Source organism: Eubalaena glacialis, chromosome 2 (assembly GCF_028564815.1).
Source record: "Eubalaena glacialis isolate mEubGla1 chromosome 2, mEubGla1.1.hap2.+ XY, whole genome shotgun sequence".
NCBI classification, from domain to species: domain Eukaryota; kingdom Metazoa; phylum Chordata; class Mammalia; order Artiodactyla; family Balaenidae; genus Eubalaena; species Eubalaena glacialis.
The window spans coordinates 62,754,375-62,774,270 of NC_083717.1; the positions used below are offsets into that span (position 1 = coordinate 62,754,375).

Consider the following 19,896-nt stretch of genomic DNA (forward strand, 5'->3'; position numbering starts at 1 on the left):
GCACATCATTACCATCTTTCTCCTCTCAATACTTTTCCTTGCCAGCTTGCAGTTTGGCCAGGTGGCATCCTTCCTAACACCTCAGAGGTAACCTTCCATTTCACAGATGTGAGCTCTCCTAGCTTAAAGCTGAGGAGGTACTTTGGGCTCAAGGAGTGGGGTCCCCTTCCCAGCCTGAGCTATGCAGCCACCTAGTAGCCATAGATCTTTGACCCAGCCTGCCTCCCTGCCCCCACCAGAGTGGATAGGGGAGCTGGGGGCCAGGAGCGTGGGTGGAAGACAATGGGGGATGCCTGGGCAGTCACAGCTGCTCTCTGTGGCTTTGACCTTCTTACTACAACCAGTGCCTGGTGTGCTGGCTCCACATTCCTGGGCCGTGAAGTCATTGAGGGCAGGGAGTGGGGTCCTTGGGGAGAGGAGAGCCCACAGTCAAAGAATCTCCTGGCTGGACAACCTATCCCTCCTGGGAGAGAGGCAGGGCTGAGACTCAGAGAAGCCAAGGGAATCACTCAAGGTCACACAGCCAGTCCCAGGGCTCAAACCCAGGTAGGCTGCCTCCCCAACCAGGGCATTTCTCCCTGCCATATAGAAACCCAGCTCTTTCCTTCTGGACCTGCTTCCTCCCATTTCAGCCTGGCCCTGACTAGAGGTACTGAGCAAAAAACTGCCCTCTGTCCGCTGTGCTCGTACTTGGGGAGAGAGACGAAGCTCACACTTCCTCACCTCTGCTTAGGGCCTCCCTGAAGGTGGCCTCTGCATCTCCCCAGTAAGGAGGGAGGTGGCACCATGGGCACTGGGCTAGCCCGGGGGGGTGGGGGGAGGCGCTGTCTCCACTTGAGGTCTCTTTGGGGGCAGAGCAGGGTTTGGGTCGGGGAAGAGTGCAGTGGGGAAGGGACTGTGCCTGGACTTAGCTTGGACCCCTCCCTGCCAGCCTCGCTGTAGCCCCTGAGGCTGATGGAGTCTCCTCCAGGCAGCCTGAATGTCTTTCCTCAGTGCCCATTTGGGCACCGCCCCCCTTCGTTCAGGGGTCTGCTCAAATATCACCTTCTCAACTGCGCCTGTCCTCACCATCCTGCCTAAAATAGCCAACTCCTGTCTGTCTATCTCTCCTCTCGTATCCCACTGTATTTTCCCTCTCAGCACACATGACACATGTTTTGTCTCCCCCTGCCCCCCACTACACATGAGGTTCCCTGGGGCACAGGACTTTATCTATCTTGCTCGCTGCTATATTCTCAGCATGGAGAACCTCGCCTGGCACATAACCGGCATGCAGTCAACATCTGTGGAATAAATGAGGGAATGAACAAACCAGACTGAGGAGGCAGACTCAGGCTCCCTGCAGGGTAGAACGCAGTTTCAGACAGGGATTTATCCAGCTATGAACTTCTCTACCTTGTAGAGGGAGTGAGCTCCCCGGCACAGACTGGAGACTCCAATTGTTGGAGGAATCATGAGGGAGATTTAAAATCAGATAGTGAGTTGCTCCCTAAGCTATGGGTCTAGGACTCCTGAGCAGTGAAGGGAATGCAGGGCTCTGGTGTTGGAGCAGAGGGCTCTGGAAACCTGGCTGGAGAAACAGCAGCCTGCACGGGACAGGCCCATGGAGGAGCGATGGTCACCAGAACAAGCAATGGCTTTGCCAAACCCAGTTTAGAAAGTCCCTGTGGCCCCAGTGCTGGGTACTGTGCACCAGGGGAAGGAGGAGAAGAGGTAGAACTCTGCCCTCAGGAGATCATAGCCAGGCCTGATCCCTGGGATCAGATGGGCAGTGTGGGCTCCTGCATTGCATCAAACAAAGTTCAGGTTCAGCTCTGAGTCAGCAGATGCTGACATCTCTGTGGGGTGGCAGAGGGGAGGCCAGAGCCCTCTTCCTGGAAGAGGGGTCATTTGGGAAGGAGGGGGAGGAACCAAAGCCAACAGAGCCCTCAGGCCCTAATTCTGGAAGGCCTTGTGAGCCTGGCTACAGAATTTGGATGGGGAGCTTTTAGGATTTCAGGCTCTGTCCCTTCTGAGCATCCCTCATGCTGTTCCCTCTATCAGGAACACGCTTCCCTCCACTACCCACCCCACCCACCAACTCCACCCTCTGCGCAGCTGACTTTTCCCTGCCCTCGGATCTCCACTGAAAGGTTTCTTTTTTCAGGACACACACCGCACCACCCCCGCCCCGCATTCTTTCAGACCAAATTCAGTTTCCTGTGGTATATATCAGGGCACTCTGTGCCTTCCCTTTGTAACCCTCAGATTCGAGGTCATTTGCCTACTTGGCTGTGTCCCCCTGAACTGTAGACTCTCCTGTCCCAGGACCCCAAACAGTGCTGGCACTTAGTAGGTGTTCAATGAATTTATGTTAAAATAATAAATTGATGAACGTCCTTTTGAAAAGCTTGTTGAATGAATGCCTTAGCTGGGTAGGGCCATGGCCCAGGCACCCTGTGGGGTATTGGAAGGACAGGGACCCTCAAAGTTTCAGGGGGCCTGACTCCCACCCAGGGATAGGGGGCCTGAGAACTGCTCTCTGCCTTGTCTGCATCTTGCCATACCTCCACCCCCAGTTGGGGGCCTGGACGGGGAGAGGAACCTCCATCTCCTGCCCAGGCCCTGCCTTCCTTACCCTCACTCTCACCCCACACTCTGGGAGGAACAGGAGGCAGGCAGGGTTCTTGCCTACCCGTGGGTCTGGTTCGTGTTTAAAGGACCAATTTCTGCCTTGTGGGGGTGAGTTATCTCCTTGTGAAATCAAGTTGGAGAAACAAAAAGATTTTACCAGGGAGACACATGTTCCTCCAGGAGAAGGAACGGACAGGCTCCCTCCCTTCCTTCTGGCCCTGGCCCAGCAGTCTCCCTGGGTTGCTGGAATGCCTGACTTGTCTGTAGGGCCCTGCAGATGTGTGGGAGATTTGGGGCAGGCGCTGAAGGCAGGTATGTGCGTGCAGTCAGGTGCCGGCCCTCCTGGCTGCACTCCTCCCACGCTCAGGCCGCCAATGGAGCCGAGACCTCCACCTCCGGAAGGGGGTCTTGTGAGGACCACGGTGTGTTCCCATCACTGAGGCCCAAGGGGGCCAGCGAGGGGCAGGCTGAGGCTGGGGGATGGTCTCGAGGGAGCCTGAACAAAGAGGGGGGATTGGGCTGGACCCCTGAGAGCGGAAGGGGCTGGGAGCCCAGCTGGGAGGGGCCGGCAGACTGTGCTGAGCCCGCCCGCTGCCCGCCCACCCTTTCATCTCCGCAGCTCCTTCCTCCCTGGTCCTTCCTTGAGTGTGTGTCTGTGGGTCCATCTGGGTGGGCTTGAGGAGGGGGAAGGAAGGGGGTGCTCTCTGCGGGCAGCTTGGATTAGACAAAACTTCTTTGAAAATGGTGCTTTGAGTCAAAACCTACCGGTGGCCAGTCATACAGAGAGACAGACGGGGGGTGCTCCAGCAAAAGCCCAAGGACCCTGAGGGGGCACCATCCCCAAGGGATAACTACCTCCTGCAGGACCTCGCGAGACTGGGCGGGAAGGGACAGGAGGGGACAAGAGAAGCCCTTCCCCTTCTCCTGTGCCAGCCGGCCCAGGCCCTCACTCCCAGGAGGGCTTTTCCCAGAGAGCTAAAAGCAAGAAAGTAACCTTTAGGATTAAAGAGAAACGTTTCTTTGTTTGGGTTTTCTTTCTTTTCTTTTTTCCCTCCTAAGCCTCTTTTCACATCTGTAGTGGCTTTTTCCCTCTGGTTTGGGGGTCAGAGGAAAAGGGCCAGAGAATGTCGACCCAGGCAGCAGGGAACCAGACCTCCTCCGGGGCCACAGACGACGATGACTCCTACGGCAGCTGGTACATCGACGAGCCCCAGGGTGGCCAGGAGCTCGAGCCGGAAGGGTGAGTTGGAACCCCTGGCTCTGTCGGCCAGCACATGGGGTGTGGCAGAGGTTACTGATGGGGGGGTGTGGGGAAGACCCTGAGCAAGGGCTGCTAAGAGGGGCTCTGCCGCTCATTTGCTGTGTGAACCCTTGGCAAGTCACAGCCTCTCTGGGCTTCAGTCTCCTCGCCTGTTAGGTGAGAACAGCCCTTGCCCTGGTGTTAAGAAACTTGAGGTGGAGGACCTGGCCCAGGCTAGTCACCTAAAAAGCACCTGTGTGGTGTGTTTGGTTTTTTTTGACTTTATTTTTTTGCGCTGTGCCATGCGGCTTGTGGGATCTTAGTTCCCTGACCAGGGATTGAACCCCGGCCCCGGCAGTGAGAGCACTGAGTCCTAACCACTGGACCGCCAGGGAATTCCCTGTGGTGTGTTTAAAAAACAGATTCCTGGGCCCCATCCTTGCAAACTCAGATCCAGCTGGGCTGGGGTGGCTCCCTGGGTGACTCTGGCCTGTAACCAGGGTGGAGAGTCCTGGGTGAGTGGTTGAGGGAGTCGGGCCTGCCTTCAAGGCGTTACTGGCCCCTGTGGTGACCATCTGGGGTGTGCTGTTAGCAAGCCTCAGGTTCTCTGGGCAGGCCTGGGGCGGGGGGAAGTCTGAGGAAACATGCCGCTCCAGTTGGCTTTGGCTGGTCTGAGGCTCCGTGAAGATGAGGCCCTAGTTCTCTTCAGCAGGAGTGCTCGGGCCAGCCCAGGGGAGGGAGGCGGCCTCAGCCCAGCCCAGTGTGGCCTGAGGACTCGGCCCACAGCCGCCTCTGCCCAGATGCCTTCTATCTTTGTTTAGTCTGGGCAGCCTGGCGGAGGAGCTGGGCCTCCTTGTGCCCGCATGCTGCCAAGGACGCCTTGCCTGCATGGGCCCCAGAGCCCAGATCTCCCCTTGTTGTCCCTGGCCCCGGCCCCATCCCCTACCTCCCTTCTCTGTCTGAAGGTTTGGGGAACTAGAAAGGTGAGGCTGGGGGTTGCCCTGCCAGATGTGTGCACATCTGTTCTCCATCAACAACCAAAACAGGAGAAGGGAAAAATGCTCGCGTGCCTCCCCAGGGGCCAGGGCTGTGGCCTGGCCAGGCTGGGGTCACCCGGCAGGGATGGAGGCCCCACCCAGGCCTGGGGGAAGGAGATGTTGTTTGGAGGACTCGGGGTTCTGACCACCTGGAAAGCAGCCCTGCTGTCAGCAAAAGTGTGCCCTCTTCCCCTTCCCTGGCTGACCTCAAAAGCCCAGGGCTCCCCAGGTTCCTGCTGTGTATGTGTGAGGTGGGAGAAGCAGCAGAATGGAGAGGGGCCCAGGAGCCCCAAGAGGACACAGAATCTGACCTGAGTTAAGGCCCTAATTTGAAGCTGTGTCCTTAGCCACTTCAGGGCCCAGGCATTGGCTGGGGCCAGGCGCCTGCAGCCAGCTCTGTGGCTCAGGTATTTAGATATGGCCTTAGAATAAAGTTGGGTGCATGGCAGGGACTAGGTGATGAGGAATACTGCCCCTAAGGTGGGTGTCATCTAGAATTTGTAGCTCCCTTCTCCCACTGCAGGTAAGAATGAAGAGCTTTGTCTGAATCTACTTACTTGGCCAAACCAAGTCGAGCTTCCTGCCAAAGGTGGGAGTGGGAAGCTGGGATCCCAGGGGAATCCCAAGGAGGCAAACTTGGACTCACTTCTCCCTGTGTGAGTCAGACACCCCGGCGAGGTGGTGCACCAAAGCTTTGAGGAGCTCTGGACAGTGGTCCCCCCTGTACCTCAGCGTGCCCCAGCAGGCTGGAGTCGAGGTTGTGGGCACTGGTGACAGTGTCTGGGATGGACTCAGTCTCCTGGTCACATTTATCCAAGTGCCCCCTTGGCGCCAGGACCTGGTTGGAGAGGTTGGGGGCGGGGGTGAGTCTGATGGCGATGGGATGCCCTGTCTGGGGTCTTCTGTGGACATAGGATTGATGTGTATAAGCCAAGCTGGCTCTTTCCTACCCCCAGAGGCTCCTCTGGTCAGGTTATGGGCCCTACTTGCCATGTGCTCGTGTGTCATCCACCCATATCATCAATACCGAGCTTCCCAGCCAGAGCCTGGGGATACAAATACATCTGTGGCAGCTGTCCAGGATGTCAGTCACCTCCCCACCACTTCAAAGGGCTGCCTGGAAGGCGGAATTGGGAGGCTTCCTTCCTGGCCTGCCCTCCCACCAAGTGAGGTCAACGCCAGGGTGATCTGCAGGCCCTTCTGCGGAGGGAGCAGGGAGAGGGTCAGGCAGCAGGGCTCCAGGCCTCCCGGGGACCACAGGCCCACAGACCCCCGCCCCAGACAGTCAGCCTTTCCCCCTCACCCACAGAGATGTGTTCTGCCCTCCCCTCTGGATGGGGCCCTTTGCAACCTCTCACTCAGAGCCAAACTTCTAGAAACAGTTGTCTTGCTTCTTCTCTGTCTCAGGGTCCTCACCATACTGCAGTCCGGCCTCTGTCCCTGAGTGCCCATCACCACCTCTGAATTGCCCAAGACCAAGCCTCAGCTTCCTTGGGCTCCATTTGACTCTGTCCTCACTCTTCGTCTTGGAATAAGGCCCAGAACCCTACAGTCATCCCAGAAACTCCCCTTCCCTCTGCTCCTCTACATTAAGGCATGTAAAGTCTTCCACCTAAATACCTCTGAGATACTGTCTGACATTTCTGCTCCCCCGTGACTATTTATGCTGAACCATTTGAAAATGCTGATATTCAACTGTTTTGTTTTGTTTTGTTTTGTTTTTAAAGATTTATTTATTGATTGATTGATTGGTATGTTGGGTCTTCGTTTCTGTGCGAGGGCTTTCTCTAGTTGTGGCGAGCGGGGGCCACTCTTCATCGCGGTGCGCGGGCCTCTCACTGTCGCGGCCTCTCTTGTTGCGGAGCACAGGCTCCAGACGCGCAGGCTCAGCAGTTGTGGCTCACGGGCCTAGTTGCTCCACGGCATGTGGGATCTTCCCAGACCAGGGCTCGAACTCGTGTCCCCTGCATTAGCAGGCAGATTCTCAACCACTGCGCCACCAGGGAAGCCCTCAACTGTTTTTGATGGAAAGAAATGGCAGTTTCATATGGTTCAACTTAATATCTTCCTCCACGTACTCCTTGCCTCTCACATCCTGGTCACGTGCGGCTGCTGAAGTCAGACTACCTCAGTTCGAATTCTGGCTCTGGTGCTTTACTAGCTGTGTGATTTGGGCAAGATACCTAGCCTCTCTGAGCCTTGTTCTCCTTATCTACGCAAGGGGGATACTAATAGCACCCACCTCTTAGGTAATTAACTGAGTTAATACATAGAAAGTGCCTGGCACTTACTCAATGCTTAGTAAATACTAGTTACTGGTGTTGTTGTTATTCAAATCTAGCCACAGAAATCTCCTAAAATCCAGAACACTGTCCTGCTCAAGCGCCCTCAGTGGCTCCCTAGTGCCTCCCATGCCTGCTATTACCGGCTCTCAGCCTGCCCTCTGCGCTGTCATCAAGCTGAAAACCTTGCCTGGCCCCAGCCACACTGTCTACTGCCTGTCACTCCACTTTCTCATGCTCTTTCCTCTACATGGAGCTCCCTTGCCCCTTATTTGCCTAAAGAGATGCCACCATCTTTCAAACTCAAATACCACCCCCTCTGAGGCCTTGCCCCAAATTTCTCTCCCTTTTCTGCATCCTTTAGCATCTGCTTGTGCCCCCTCAAGGGTCAAGCTCCCACCCTCCCTGACATAGCGTTCTCTGTGTCTGTGCCATCCTGCCTGTCCCACAGCACAAAACATGGGTCCACGAGCTGTCAGCCAAACATTTGCTCAGCCAAATCTCTGTCGCTCAGACCTCAAACATTAGAGGGTCCATGAGCCTCAGCCAAACTGAGCTAAGTAAAGGGTAGATGGGGGGCCCTGGGTGGTACAGAAAGGGCCAGAGATGCCCCCAGACAGGGCCCTGGAGGGGGTCCATGGAGGTGAGGGTGGCTCCTGGTCTGGGGTGAGTGGGAAATGGTCAGGCTGCTCCAGGGACAGTTTGCGGAGCCCCTGCCCTGGCTGGGCCTGGTGGGGGGGCGCAGGATTGAGTAGGACTTTTTCAGGTGACGAGATGCAGGCTGAGAGGGCCTGGAGTGGTGGTTCTGAACTCTTGGGGCTGGTGAGGGGCCCTGCCTCACCCAAACCCCACCCCACATACTCGAGTAAAATGCCTCAGAGTTGCAAGTGGGGAGTGTGAGGCCTGAGCTCAGACAGCAGGAACCTGATCCCCTACATGGCACCTACTCTACTGCTTTGGGAAGAGGCTGGCTCTGCCCTGGCCAAGAAATTGCACAAAACAGACTTCTTCTGTCCCTCCACCCCAAGGACAAGCCCATGTGACCGGGTTCTTTCCTGCTTCTCACTCTCTGGGATTTCCAAGCTCAGGGAGGTCGGGCTGTTCCAGCACAGAGTACTCAGGCTCACCCTTGGGACCCCTCTTTTCCACACAGCAGGAAGGAGCACAGCCGGGTGGGTGAGCCCCGCCTGCGGCAGGGAGGGCCCAGCTGCAGGGCTTCCTCTGATGCCTCACCCACCAGAACTTGGTGGCCTTGCCCACACTGGTTACCTCCTTCTGGCACTCCCAGGCTCCAACTGGGCAAACCCAGAGGTCTACCCCTCCGCCAGGAACCCAGTCCTATCAGCTCTCCCAGGTTCAGGTCCAGCCCTGAGCTCAGGGCTCCTACCTGATACCTTTCTCTGCCACGTGACTCAGCCCTTAATAAAACAGGTAAAGAAGAGACATAAATCCTGGAAGACCAAGGTAGATCATTCCAGTCAGAGACCCAGACCAAACTTGGATTCCAGTGAGTGAAGGACAAATCATAGGACCAATTGCTGATTGCCGGACCCAGGCAGTATGTTCAGCCACAGTTTTGAGGAGAGATCTGTGGCCTGGAGCAGTCAGGGAGGCTTCCTGGAGGAGGGAGGAATGAAGTGGGCCTTGATGGATAGAAAGGCCAAGCTGGCCCATTCTGTTTCTCCCATGTCTTCCCCTGGGAGCCCCCTGTCTCCTTCAGCCCTGTAACCTCAGAGCTGGGCATGGGACCGGCACACTGCAGGGTCATGAGAGGCCCAGAACGGCCCTGAGAAGGTGAACTGTCTAGGAGAGATCAGAGGGTCAAGGGAGGTGGTGGGTGGAGCCCCAGTATAGACAGCCTGGAACCCCAGACTGGGCTGCACACCTGGGGTTTCCCTACCTCGGTCTGACCCAGCCTTCACTTGCTCTGCAGGCTGGTGCCCTCCTGCCACCCCAGCGTGCCACCCGGCCTCTACCACGCCTGCCTGGTCGTGCTGTCGGTGAGTCCCAACTGGCTTGCCGCCTACCACCAGCCTGAACAGGGGGATGTGTGTTCTTTGCTGGCGCTGGTGAAGGGAGACTCGGGGAGCCCAAATATGGGAGTGGGTACCGGGAGTTCTCCCAGGGTGGGGACCCAAACCAGGATGCAGACCAACCTTTCACACTTCTGTCACCTCCTAGCCAGTCCCCAGTTGCTGCAGGAGTGTGCACTGTGGGGTAGGGGGTCCTGGGACCGAGTGCTCTGACTCAGCCCCTCGGGGAAGGCCTGGGCACCCGAGCGCTCCTCTGTGCTCTCCTTTCAGATCCTCGTGTTGCTGCTGCTGGCCATGCTGGTGAAGCGCCGCCAGCTCTGGCCCCACTGTGGGCACGGCAGGCCTGGGCTCCCCAGGTTGGTGCCTTGGCCTGGGCACCCCCGCTCAGGGGGCCCAGCTGACAGGGCCACTCTGGGAGGGTGGTGGCTTGTTAGGTACCTAGAAGCCAGCTCTGGCCTCCAGGACACCCCAAACTCTCTCAGTCTGGGGGCTCTCCCCATCCCCACCCAGATCTCCAGGCTTAGTTGGGACCCCCTGGGGGAAGGGGAGGGACCCACTCAGGTGCACCCACTCCTGTTCCAGACCCCAGGGAGACCGAGCCCAAGAGGGCCCAGCTCTAGGACACACCCCCTCAGGCAGCCCATGGTCTCGACAGGCCATGATCACTTCACACCATCTTTTTTTTTTTTTTTAATATTTTGGCTGTGTTGGGTCTTCGTTGCTGCGCGCGGGCTTTCTCTAGTTGCGGCGAGCGGGGACTACTCTTCATTGCGGTGCACAGGCTTCTCAGTGCAGTGGCTTCTCTTGTTGCAGAGCACGGCCTGTAGGCACGTGGGCTTCAGTAGTTGTGGCTTGCGGGCTCTAGAGCGCAGGCTTAGTAGTTGTGGCGCACGGGCTTAGTTGCTCCGTGGCATGTGGGATCTTCCCGGACCAGGGATCGAACCTGTGTCCCCTGCATTGGCAGGCGGATTCTTAACCACTGTGCCACCAGGGAAGCTCCCCTCCATGCCATCTTGACCCTCATTTCCCTGAGGGTGTTACCTGGACCCTGATGCTTCAAGGCAGATTTATGAGGGATTGCCCTCCATTCCCTCTGGCTGAAATTTTCTCCCCCTGTTTCCTTCAGCCCTGCAACCCCAGAGCCTGGGATGGGGATGACCCTGAGGAGACAGGACTGGGCAGCCTTGTGTGGGAGAGACCAAAGGCCTGGGGGAGGTGGTAGGTGGAGCCCCAGTGTAGACAGCCTTGCACCCCAGGCCTGGGCTGCACACGGAGGTGGGGCCTGCCATGTTGGTTTTGTGAGGAACTAGCCTGGGGTTTCTGCCACACTGGCTGGCCCAGGAAAGAGCGTGCCCTGCCTGGGGGAGGGCCTGGGGGAGACCGAAGCAGGGTGGAGCCCTCAGGGCATGAAGGCAAGCTGGAGCACAGAAGCAGAGGGTCTGAGTGGCTTGCCCTGAGCCCAGAGGGGTGATGCCGGGGACAGCCATGCCCGCTGTCTGCCCTCTGCCCCAGGGCCGCTCCCAGGCCAGGGTGGCGGCTGTTGCATAAGGATGTTGTGACTCTCCAGCTCTCTGAAGGTCAGCCAGCCCAGACAGACCGATTAGTGTGGAGGGGGCTGTTTCCTGAAGCTTCCAGCGTGGGCGGAGGGAGCAGTGCTCAGGCTCGTTCCTTCTGTGTCTGCCTGTTGCAGGGGGTTGGGCAGGGGATGTTCCTGAGTCACTTTGCCACAGGGCCCAGATCTGGTTACATAGGAGGCACTACACAGACATCTGTGGAATGAATACACGAAGGGACCTCAGTTTCCCATCTGGAAAGTGGAACTGACTCCACCTCCCCGGTTTATGGAACTTGGTGTGTGGTAATGGGCGTGCAGGGCCTGAGCGACTGCCCCCTGTCCTGCCCCTGCCTCTGCACCAGCCCTGTGGACTTCTTGGCTGGGGACAGGCCCCGGACCGTGCCTGCTGCCATCTTCACGGTCCTCTTCAGCTCCCTGTGTTTGCTGCTCCCCACTGAGGACCCACTGCCTTTCCTGACCCTCGCCTTACCACCCGGCCAAGGTACCCAGCACAGCTGAGGCCCTGGGCTGGATTGATGAGAGGGGGCAGGTGGGAATCCAGAGCACTGGGGCTCCCCATTCCAGCCATGAGCCATAGACCAGAAGACGCTGTCCCGTTACCCTCCCCAACTGTCCCACCACAGTGCCTGGAACCTCTATTGCTCTGTCCTTGGGTCAATACTGCCCTCTCTGCTCTTGTGCAAACCCCACCCTCGGGAGGGAGGGAGCACAGGCTGAGTCCCCCAGACAGCCCAGTCCTGTGTGAGCATGAAGAAGGGTGGGGAGGGGTGCGGGGAGGGGTCCTGGGGACTTGAGCTGGGCTCAAGGAGGTGATGGTAAAAAGGACAGCTGCCATCCAGAGGAGCCACCGCCCTGCAACATGACCTCCTTAGATCATCCGATCCTCACAGCAACTCCACGAAATGCAGATATTTGCCCCATTTTACAGTGGCAGATGCTGAGGGTCAGAGAAGGGAATAGTAACAAAATAGTAGCTTAATTTATTGAGTACTAACTCAGGTACTGTGCTAAAGCACTGTACACATACCTTCTCATTTTATCTTTGCTAATGTACTATATATTATTTCCATTTTACAGACGGGGAAACTGAGACTCCAAGAGGTAACTTGCCCAAGATCACAGAGCTGCTACTAGTCAGAGCCTGGATTTGCATGCAGGGCTCTTGCCCACGGAATCAGCTGAGGGACTGGGAAGATGGAGACAGGAGAGAAGCTTGGGTGGGCTGGACCCAGGCCCCACATCTGCCCCTCCATCCTGTGTCTCTCTGCCTGTCTTGCCTTCCAGGGCCGTGGAAGATACTGGCTCTGCTCTATTACCCTGCCCTCTACTATCCCCTGGCTGTCTGTGCCACGGTCAGGCATGGAGCCGCACACCTGCTCGGCAGTGTGCTGTCCTGGGCTCATCTGGGGGTCCAGGTCTGGCAAAGGGCAGAGTGTCCGATGTCACCCAAGGTAACCACTGACTCACGACGACCTGGGGCGGTGGGGCGTGGAGGAGCTGCTTAAACCAGTGTGGCTCCTTTCCTCTCTGTCCTGCTTCCCTGTTGCACAGGATTTCACGCCTTTACACACATGCTCATTCCAAGCTCCGCCCCTCTGTGGGAGAGGCTGGGGACCAAGCAGCTGGGCCTGCCCTCAGGAGCTTCCAGTCTGGGAGGGGGAAGGAGGGGGGAAGGGGCAGAGAAGGAGGGAGAGGAAGCCTGAAATCCCCCCATTATTGATCTCCCAGACTTCCCTTGGCCAGGCTGGAGTGGGAGTGAAGAGAGCTGGAGGACGCAAGTGCTGAGCTGGGGGATGGTCTCAGAGGGCTAAAAAGAGAATTCCAGAACCTCAGAACCTGGTTCACTGGAGCTGGCTGGGGTGTGAAGCTGACCAGTCCAGAGCCCAAAGGGTGGGGGTGTGGCCTACAGAGTCAGACAACCCAGGTTTGAATCCAGCTTTATCCCTTCCTTCCTTTGTTCATTCCACAAACATATCTGAGCATATACTCTGCACCAGGGACATTTCCAGGCACTGGAATACAGCTGTGAACAAGACAGATGAAGTCCCTGACATCCCAAGAGCTGTCATTCCAGAAGGGGACACACAGTCACACAAACAAACAAATACATGAAATGATGCCAGGTGGTGCTAGGTGTTTTGAAGACACCTTATCACATTTCTGAGACTCAGGTTCCCCCCCACCCTGCCCTGCCCTCATAAATGAAGTTGATAACACGAATCCCTCAGGGTAGAGTTGAAGATTAGGTGGTTTCCGTGAGAGCAGGGACTTCACTGGTCTTTTTCACCAGCCAGGACCTGGCACATACTAAACTCTCAATAAAAACATATTGAATTAACAAATAGATGAATACATATTCAACCCTAGGAGGGCCTCAACCCCAGGAGGCAGAGCATGTACTTCCCAGATGCCCAGGTTGCAAACTGTAATAGAAGAAATCAGGCCTGTGTCAAAGCACCAGGAACGTAGGGACATAGAAGGTGGATGTCCCCGGTTTCAGGCCCCATCCCAGCCCCCTGGGGTGGGTAGGAGGGGATTACAAAACATACTCCCTTTGGATCCTGTAAGGGACCTGGGGGTCCAGGGGCCTGGGGGTCCAGGGGCCTGGGAGAGGGGCAAGTACCTCTGCAGGGCCTGAGAAGGGGAAGTAGAAGTTGGTGCCAAGTGGCCCTGGCTGGGGAGTAGTGATAGAACCAGAGGCCTTCCCATGCACCCTAGACCACCCTCAGGGCCCTCTGTGAGCTGGGAAGGGAAATGGACCCTGGTCTTCGGTTGGGGGAAGGAAGCAGAAGGTTGGTGTGTCTGGGTGTTTGTCTGTCCATCCAGATCTACAAGTACTACTCCCTGTTGGCTTCTCTGCCTCTCCTTCTGGGCCTCGGATTCCTGAGCCTTTGGTACCCGGTGCAGCTGGTGAAAAGCTTCAGTCACGGGGCAGCAGCGGGTTCCAAGGTAAAGGGGCAGGGCTGGGGTGGGCTCGTACTCAGCACCCAAGACACCCTGGACTTGTCCATATCTATTGTTCCCCTACATGTGGTCATGCCTGGTGTGGAGCCTAGAACATAACAGGTGCTCAGAAAATGTTTGCTGAGTCGCAGAGGGACTGGTTGGTCCTCCCTCCCCAGGCAAAGGCCAGGCCAGGCCCTCGGCTGGCACCCAGGATGCCCGGGGCACCAAACTGTTTGCACAGTGGGGACTCAACAAAGGAGAAGTGGGCCAGAAGACAGGGAAGTCATAGCTCTGCTTCTGAAACACTGAGGATCCTGCTGGAGAAATGAGACAGGCCAGGAGTCTTGCGCCTAATAGGAGCTCTGCAGATGCTGACATGATTCAGGAAGCACCCAGGGCAGAATTGCATTATGAATCAACCCTAGGTTGGATAATATTAGATAAAGGGGAGCGCTGGGAGAACTAAGGCAGGCTGAGGGGGCTTCCTGGAGGAGACAGACATAGCATGGACTAAAGGACAGTGAGGATCTGGAGTGGGGAGAGAATAAGGAGAAAGCATTACAGGCATAGGAAAGAGCGTGAGTAAAGGGGCAGAGGTGGGTTGCCTCTCTTTCATTCATGCATGATTTGCAGCACCGGACAGGTCTTAGCACACAATAGACACTCAGCAAATATTTCTGAAGTTTTGGGTAAGTGGGTAGGTGGGTGTGTGGATGAATATATCGTGGCAAGAGGGAATTCTTACAAGGTATGGCAATCTTATTTTAGATTAGGTAGACCTTCTAAGCACCTGCCCTGTGCCAGGCCCTGGGCTGGGTTTATGGACTTAGCCGAGTGACTCGTGTCGGACCTCCAGGACTCCCAGTGCGCTGGGGGAGATGGATGCAGCAACATGTATTTACAGTGCACTGTGAGAAGTGCAGCCAGGGCTCATCCAGCTGACCTGGGAGCATGGGTGGAGGCGGGGCCCAGTGCTCTTCCTGGCGAGAGAGGAGGAAGAGGGAGACTGCTCCGCAGAGGCCCTTGAGAAAGGTTAAAGACACAGATGCAAAAGGCTGATTGCTCTGCAGATGTGGAGGGTGAAGGAAAGGCTTGAAGGGTGGCATCTAGGACAGACAGCAGGTGGGTGGTGGCGCCAGTTGCTGACATACGCAACGCTGGATGAGAGCAGGTGTGCGGGGGACGATGTGTAGCTAGCTGTAGGTGTGTGGCGCTGAGGGGTCTGGTGGGCAGCTGGACCGTGGGCCTGGAGCTCAGGAGAGGGGCTAGGACTGAAGCCAGAGAAGGAGTGAGGTCCCCATGGAGGGATGAAGAGCGAGGGGAGGAGAGGCAGGTGGGCTCAGCATCTCCGGGGCGACCCTGGGTCCCCCACAGGCCCACCTGACTCCGGGTTTCGCTCTCACAGGGTAGCAGTAGGGTCCTCAGTACTTGTCACTACTGCCCTCCAGATGCTCAGAAGAGGGGAGCAGCTCCCCAGGATACACAGCACCTCGTCCAGGCCCTTCCCTTCTCTTCCAGGGATCTTCTCGGCCTCTCCCTCCATTGCATGCCTTTCCTCTTGGGAAGTCTTAGGAGAAATAAAATCCTCTTTGGCCCTTGGTCAAAGAGTTTTAAGCCTCAAAGGACACAGTCAAGCTTTGAGCTGACCCCCACCTGCCCTGGATCCCAGGGTTGCCATGGCAACAGGTGACAATGGCCTATATTTTCCTAATCGTCAGGGGCCAGGGGTTCACTGCATCTTACTGTGGGCCTCTGCCACTTGGCAGGGAGTTTAAGGCCTGGAATGTGGCTTAGACAAATCAGGTCACCCTTGTGATCTCCCTGGAGTAGGAGAGGGCTGGGGGGATCTGACCCGAAATGGCCCTATCCCGTGTCCTGGTCAGGGATTTGCTCGTGGGACATAAGTTCCCTTTTGCTTCAGTCTTAGCTACTAGAGGCCAGAGGGCCAGGAGGAAAGCAGTGATGCGATGTGACTGAGTAAAGCTGGAGAGGGTTGGAGATAGACCTTAGGAAGAACTTCCCTGCATTGAGAGTTCTTAGATAGGAGACTGATTAGTCTTTTATTTACGGAGGAGGAAAGGGCAGCTTTGGGGGGCATGGACCTCGTCCCCACGGGATGGCCCGTCTCTGTACTCCACCACAGCCAAGAGGTTTGTATGCGCACCTACTATGGTACCCTGAGCCAGGGCCCCAGGGATGGCTCGAGACAGGTCCCATCTGCTTGTCCATTTTTCTGTCGCCACAGGGGCTGCAGAACAACTACTCTGAAGAATATCTGAGGACCCTCCTTTGCCAGAAGAAGCTGAAAAGCAGGTGAGGTCCTAGGCAAACCCTTTGGGCCAGGGGACAGGCCTGGGCAGGCAGGCTTGTTTGGGAGGCTGGCACTGGGCAGCATGGTGGGGCAGAGATGAGGAATGAACCAAACCCTGGGGCCCAGGCTCAGGGCAGGGGCTTCTCCTGAGAGCTCCCTCCTGCCTGGGTCTTTCTGCAGCTCCCACACATCCAAGCAGGGCTTCCTGTCCCGGGCCTGGATCTACTTCAGACACTACATCTACACTCCACAGCGAGGTATGGCGTGGGGAGCTGAGGTCGAGAGTGACAGGTGACCTCACCCCTCTTTTGCACAGAACAGCTGCAGTAGAAGGTCTGCTCCTTTCCCCCAAACTCTTGTCATCAGGAAAAACAACCCCAGCTTGGGACAAGGGGAAGCCCCTGGCCTGGCCTTGGTGGTCCAGGGTCCTGTGAGCCCTGGCCCTTTTCCTAGGCCTCTTGGGAGGGATGGGGCTCCCGGGGCTGGATGGTGCTGGGGTTCACCACACCCCTCCTTTTGGGGACTGCAGGATTCCGACTCCCCCTGAAGCTGGTGCTTTCAGTCACCCTGACAGGGACGGCCATCTACCAGGTATGTCCTGCTTCTGTAGTGCCATTTGCCTCTGGACCCCTACTCCCAGCCCCCAAGCCTGAGACGGCTCAGGCCCTCAGCTCAGCTCTCCAAAAGCCCCACCCAAAATCCTGCCCAGCTGCTTCTGGCCATCTTGCGAATGCTGGCCTACCCAGAAGAGAGGGAATGGTAACTCTTGTTGGGCTCACATAGGGTCAGAGCACGAGTTTTGGAGTCACATAAATGTGGATTTAAATCCTAGCTCCTTTATTTACCTCCTGAGTGACCTTGGGCAAGTTACTCAACGTCCCTGAAACAATTAGCTCAGCTGTGAAATGGAGGAAATAGAATTACTTCCTTTTAGATGGGAAGATTTAGTGAGATAATATGTGTTTGATAAATCCCCACCACCACTACCGCCCCCCCAGAAAAAAAAACAAACAAAAAATCAAAAACCCTGGAAGGTAGGTATGATTCTTCTCCATTTTACAGATGGAGGAAATTGAGGCTGAGAGATGAACTTGACTTGGCCAATTTCCTCCAGTTAATATCTCAGGGTAGCCAAAATTTGAATCCAGGTCTGTCCAGCTTCAATGCCTGTGCTCATTTATAGGACACTTTGCTTTCTCCAACATGGAAAAATTGGAAATTTTATATTCTGAAGTTTAGATAAATAGATGATTGATAGGCAGTCAGAGGTATACACATATACTTGTGCTGCTTGAAAGCATATCTGAGGCCTATGAGGCTAAGTCGTATCTGTTTGTAATGTGCTGATTAGAGGCACGAGGATGCTGCTCTAAGGGACAGATAAGAACACTGTGAAGGGAGATGGGCATGTGGATGCAGCCCGTGTGCTGCCAGAGTTCCTTCCCTGAAGTCTCAGAAAACACTTTTCCTGGGATGGGAGTGCCTGGTGTGAGCACAGCCAGGCCCTGCCGCCCTGATTTGGGGGTTCTTCCAGGTGGCCCTGCTGCTACTGGTGGGCGTGGTACCCACCATCCAGAAGGTGAGGGCAGGGATCACCATGGACGTCTCCTACCTGCTGGCTGGCTTTGGCATCGTGCTCTCAGAGGACAGGCAGGAGGTGGTGGAGCTGGTGAAGCACTACCTGTGGGCTCTGGAAGGTGAGGCCTCTCGGGAGCCCCCGAGGGCCGGCAGTGGGGACCTCAGCTGGGATACCTGAGCTCTGTCCCAGGTGCTGCGGACATGCGGGGTGTCCTTGGGCATGTCCCTTCCCCTTTCTGCGTCTTGGCTGCTTCATCTCCAAATTGGGGTGGTTGGACCTTCCAGTTCCAAGTCTCTGAGACCTGAAGGTCATCTCAGCGGGCACCTGTTAGCTTGTGTGGTGTCTCCCACCCCCACCCCTAGTGACTTTGCCCAGCTCTGCAGGCGTGGAGATGGGGGAGGGTGTGGTATGTGTGAGCTGAGGGGACAGCCCTGGGCCTTTGCTGTGGGTGGGGAAGGGGAAAAGGAGGCAGTGAAGTGGGACAGTGCGCCAGGATTCTGAGCTAATCCTCATGGCAGGTGGGTGGGGTCAGGCAGGGCGGATGCTTTCTCTTCCCCAATCCCTGTCCTCCAGGCACTTCCTTTCTCCTTCCTTCCCTTGACAATGAGCTCCTGGGCTCGGGAACTATACTAGTCTCCCCTTCTGTGGTCTGATGCCTCCTTTAGCCCTTAGCCCTGTTTCCCACCTACGCCACCTCCACAGCCCTGTGGAGGAGACTGAGAAGTATCCTCACTTGACACACGGGGAAGGAATCACCTGAGGTTGTACAGCCAGGCAGACAGGAGCCAAGAGAAGAACACAATCTCCTGACGCCCAGGCTGGGGCTCTCCATCACCTTGAGACAAAGCCTGGTGGTCAGGTGTCATGGGGCCTGCACCCTCTGCTGGCTTGGGAGTCCCTGGCTGGCAAAGGCACCCTGGCCCTTGAGGAGTAACATGTGATGGTCAGAGCCTAGGCTGCCAGTATTGCAGGTGGAGGTGTGATTGCTCTGCAGCTCTTCCTTACCATTACCATCAGGGAGGGAGTAGGAGTGGGCAGAGGTGTGTGCAGTGACTGCTTCCTTCACCGACCACCACTCCCACCACTTTCCTGAGTACGTCTGCTCCCTGGAACTGTGGCCAAAGCCCACAAGATAGACAGGTGACAAGTTCTGGATGGGCTGAAAATGACATCTCCAGGGAGATTTTCCAAGTTGGCTGCAATCTGGGCCACAGGCAGGAGCAGACATGGCCCACATCAGTCCACATCCAAGCTCACACCTTGCTCACAGCAGCCCTGTTAGGTCAGCGTCATTGATCTCATCTCACAGAGCAGGAAATCAAAAGGCAGAGGGAGGAAGTGACATGTCCAGGACAATGGATTTGGTTTCTACTCAACACACCTGACACTTCTAATCACATGCTGCAGTTTCCAAGCCCAAATGTTCCCACTTTGGATCTCCTTGGATGCAGGGGTCAAACAGATCAGTGTTCAACCTTCTAGTTCACAGACAAGGAAAACTGAGGCCCAAGAGCATTAGAGATATGCCCCAAGCACTCAGCAAGCCAGGGATGGAACTGAGATTAGATCTGAGCTTGGAGACCCTTTGGTCTGTCCTTAGCCTAAGAAGCGAATGTCTTCTGAGCTTCGAGAGCCTGTTTTAGGGCTGCCCACCTGGCACCTGGCATCGTTCACAGAAAGCTCACACTCTGAGTCAGGCAGACTAGATTAGAATTCCTGCTCCATCACTTACCAGCTGTGTGACCCGGGCAAGCCACTTTACTCCTTTGGACCTCCATCTTCCTACCTGCAAAATGGGTGCTGAAGCTCTAAAGGCAACCTTGTCCTAGAGGCGCTTGATTGGGTAGGGGAGACAGACTGATCCACAAAATCAAGGCCCAGAAGGGGGAAGGTGCAGAGTCCCAGAGGAGGCAAAGTGCAGGAAGATTTTATGGGTACCAGGATTAGGAGGGACCCAAGTTTGGAAACATTTGAGGTAGAGAGGAGAAAGAGGTAGACAAATGGAGACCAAAGGCCAGGCTGGGACCAAGGGGGCTTGCTAACCCTTCACCCCAATTAACCTATTCACTCACCTGGGCAGGCTCGGCAGGCAGGCTCCTCACCTCCTGGCAGAAACAGTCCAGAATGTACCTTCGCTGGCACCGTGTTGGCTCTAGGAGGGCAGATGGAACAGGGCAGAGCTGCGCGTGCCCAGGGCTTTCTCCTAGCCTTACGTTTCAGAAAAGTGCCCCCTTCTGCCCCCGGAGGAGTGAGCCAGGGACAGGCAGATTGGCCCCAGG

At 56.4% G+C, this 19,896-nt stretch overlaps 1 protein-coding gene across 8 annotated transcripts in view; it reads left to right on the forward strand.

Annotated features, from left to right (window-relative positions):
- Window positions 1-19,896, forward strand: part of STRA6 (signaling receptor and transporter of retinol STRA6) — a 29,312-nt gene that overhangs the window by 2,516 nt on the left and 6,900 nt on the right. For 2 of the 8 annotated variants that reach the window (XM_061181926.1, XM_061181928.1), the window contains exons 2-12: window positions 3,673-3,853; window positions 9,106-9,172; window positions 9,476-9,561; window positions 11,123-11,262; window positions 11,859-11,882; window positions 12,066-12,232; window positions 13,608-13,730; window positions 15,973-16,040; window positions 16,219-16,295; window positions 16,568-16,629; window positions 17,573-17,735. In XM_061181926.1, the coding sequence (XP_061037909.1) occupies window positions 3,738-3,853; window positions 9,106-9,172; window positions 9,476-9,561; window positions 11,123-11,262; window positions 11,859-11,882; window positions 12,066-12,232; window positions 13,608-13,730; window positions 15,973-16,040; window positions 16,219-16,295; window positions 16,568-16,629; window positions 17,573-17,735 (1,093 nt within the window). In that variant the 5' untranslated portion in view covers window positions 3,673-3,737. Of the gene's footprint in view, window positions 1-520; window positions 547-3,672; window positions 3,854-8,947; window positions 8,967-9,105; window positions 9,173-9,475; window positions 9,562-11,122; window positions 11,263-11,858; window positions 11,883-12,065; window positions 12,233-13,607; window positions 13,731-15,972; window positions 16,041-16,218; window positions 16,296-16,567; window positions 16,630-17,572; window positions 17,736-19,896 lie in introns of those variants that run through there. The other 6 variants (XM_061181922.1, XM_061181929.1, XM_061181923.1 and 3 more) reach the window with 4 other exon arrangements.